Source organism: Orycteropus afer, unplaced genomic scaffold (genome assembly GCF_000298275.1).
Source record: "Orycteropus afer afer isolate SDZICR_OR568_19922 unplaced genomic scaffold, OryAfe1.0 scaffold00502, whole genome shotgun sequence".
In the NCBI taxonomy this organism is placed as follows: domain Eukaryota; kingdom Metazoa; phylum Chordata; class Mammalia; order Tubulidentata; family Orycteropodidae; genus Orycteropus; species Orycteropus afer.
Window position 1 is genome coordinate 1,085,864 of NW_006922089.1, and position 2,658 is coordinate 1,088,521.

General features: G+C 58.2%; 1 protein-coding gene across 1 annotated transcript in view; it reads left to right on the top strand.

Moving 5' to 3' along the window:
• P2RX6 (purinergic receptor P2X 6) overlaps window positions 1-2,658 on the top strand; it is a 14,392-nt gene that overhangs the window by 9,147 nt on the left and 2,587 nt on the right. Inside the window, exons 4-8 of the mRNA XM_007955463.2 lie at window positions 886-961; window positions 1,122-1,215; window positions 1,292-1,372; window positions 1,457-1,598; window positions 1,685-1,794. Of these exons, the coding sequence (XP_007953654.2) occupies window positions 886-961; window positions 1,122-1,215; window positions 1,292-1,372; window positions 1,457-1,598; window positions 1,685-1,794 (503 nt within the window). The remainder of the gene's footprint in view (window positions 1-885; window positions 962-1,121; window positions 1,216-1,291; window positions 1,373-1,456; window positions 1,599-1,684; window positions 1,795-2,658) is intronic.

A 2,658-nucleotide genomic window follows, 5' to 3' on the forward strand; every position in this document is an offset into this window, starting at 1 on the left:
CTGAGTGGTCTTTCCGGAGGCTATTACGTCCTATAGGTCATCAACTGTGCACAGTCCCGTCCCCCCACAAGTCCCACCACCTCATTCTGGCATCTCAGAGTCCCTGAGCCCTCTGGCTATGCTGGCCGTAAGTTCCTCCTGCTGCCCTAGCTGAGTGTCCCCTGTGCAGGGGCTCGTGCCTGGGGAGTGGCCGCTCTGACACAGGTCTGTGAGCAGGCCCAACTCTCCAGGGCGCCTTCCTGTCCCCACAGTAGCTGTGATTCAGTGTAGGCCCTCCTGTCCCTGTTTACAGAGGCCACACTGGGGGAGACTACCCTGAGAAAGTCCTTCTTGGACTCCAGGGTCTGGGCTCAACACCCATCATGCCTGGTGCCTACCCTGGGCCACCAAGCTGTCGTGGACCCTCCTCCTGCCCATCTGTCTGTCTGACTTACCCCAACAATCTGGGCCTCTATTCCTCACTTCTTCTTCCCTGTGTATTGCAAATGGTTAATGTACCCCACTGCTAACTGAGAGGTTGGAGGTTTGAGGTCACCCAGAAGTGCTTAGCTGGAAGACTGGCCTAGCAATCAACTGGCCTAGAATCAGCCACTGAGAACCCCAGGGAGCACGCGTTTACTCTGACACACCTGGGGTTGCCACAGGTTGCAGTGGGAGTGACAGCAGGCAGTCTGGTTTCGTGCTTTGGCCCCCCTGGGCACGATTCTCCAAGGCGCGGAGGGAACTTGCCTGGCTTTTGAAAAGCCCCCTCTGCACCTGCAGGGCCCTCACCCCTCAGCCCGTCTCTGTCCCTTGCTTTCCCACGTGCCCCCTGTCAGGGTACGCGGGGAGGGCCATGCCCACCTTCCAGAGCTCTTGATCACTCTCCTGTCTCTGCCATTTTAGCACCCTTCCGTTCCACTTGCCGCCTGCTGGGCTGACGAGGACTGCCCGGAAGGAGAGACGGGGACACACAGCCACGGTACTGGGGGCTCTCTCTTCCAGCGCCCTTCTCACTGGGGCCTGGCTGGCTGCGACCTGGGGCGGGAGGGCTCCTGGGGGCAGGCCTGGCCAAGCCTCTGTTCCCCCTCCCCAGCCCCTGCAGAGACTTGAAGACCTGGAGTTTATCTTGTGTTCATAAGGTATAAAGACTGGATTCTGTGTGACGTTCAACGGGACCCACAGCACCTGCGAGGTCCGTGGCTGGTGCCCTGTAGAGAACAGCGTCATGCCAGCGTAAGTCTGCCCCCTACTTGGCACAGGACCTCCCAGGACACAGAGGCCTGCCCTGACCCCCTCCCTTCACCCTCAGGAAGCCCCTGCTGGCCCAGGCCGAGAACTTCACACTCTTCATCAAAAACACTGTCACCTTCAGCAAGTTCAACTTCTCCAAGTAAGCCTGGGTCATCCTGGCTGGCCCCAGACCTTCCCTGTTCAGTGCCCCACGGTGTCTGACCCGAGCCTCCCGTCTCCCCAGATCCAATGCATTGGAGACCTGGGACCCTAGCTATTTTAAGCACTGCCGGTACGACCCGCACGCCAGTCCTTACTGCCCGGTGTTCCGCATTGGGGACCTCGTGCAGGCGGCAGGTGGGGACTTTGAGGACCTGGCGTTGATGGTGGGTCTTCAGGCAGGGGTCTGAGTGGGTGTGGGCAGAGGGTTCCCGGACCTGCTGCCAGCCAGGTGATGCTATGATGTGTACAGGGTGGGGCTGTGGGCATCCGTGTCCACTGGGATTGTGACCTGGACGCCGGGGGCTCCGGATGCCAACCCCACTACTCCTTTCAGCAGCAGGATAGAAGCTACAACTTCAGGTGCGCCTCACCTTGTCCCCAGCGCCAGGCCAGCCGGCCCTAGCTCCATGTCCCCCTGTGCCCATCCCCTGGCCTTCTGGATGTTTTGTGCTGTGTGAGCGGGTAGGGGTGAGGCTCCCAGGAACTGGCTGCTGGGCAGGACAGGGTGTTCTCATCCCAAGTCCTCTTGCACACGTCCATGGAGCTCACTCCTTCGTCCTCCCCGTCATGTGTCCCCACACCCCTACCCGGACGCCCACACCAGCCCCCTGCACCCCACTCGCCTCCAGCCTCTCCCCTTCATTGTACAGGGGCCTTTTCCGTTTGACTTTCCCCGCAAACTTTATCTTAAAAATTTCAAAGGAAAGTCCACAGGCAAGCGCTACAGACACCCATCATCTGTGTTCGGTGGCTTCACACTGGTGCGGCATGTTTGCTTGCTTCCTTCTAAGGATGCAGTGGGTCTGTCTGGATGGATTTCAAACAGCAGCCTCGAAAGGAAGTGGCAGACACCCAGATGCTCACCCCTTTGAACAACAACTCATATTGCCCGAGAACCAGGCCCTTCCTCGTGTGACACTGTCCTGGTCTCTTAGTGTGGCTGTAACAGAAACACCACAGTGGGAGCTTTAAGGAACAGAATTTTATTTTCTTACAGTTTAAGAAGGCAGACATTACAGTGCAGAGCGCTAGTTCTAGGAGAAGATTCTCTCTTCCAGCTTTTATAGCCTTGGGGTTCTCGAGGGAAGCAAAGCCCAAAGCAAACCCATTGTACTGGAGTCCATTCAGGCTCACAGCGCCCCTAGAGGACAGAGTGGAACTGCACCACAGGGTCTCCAAGGCTGTCAATCTTCACAGAAGCAAAGCCCAAACCACACCCACTGC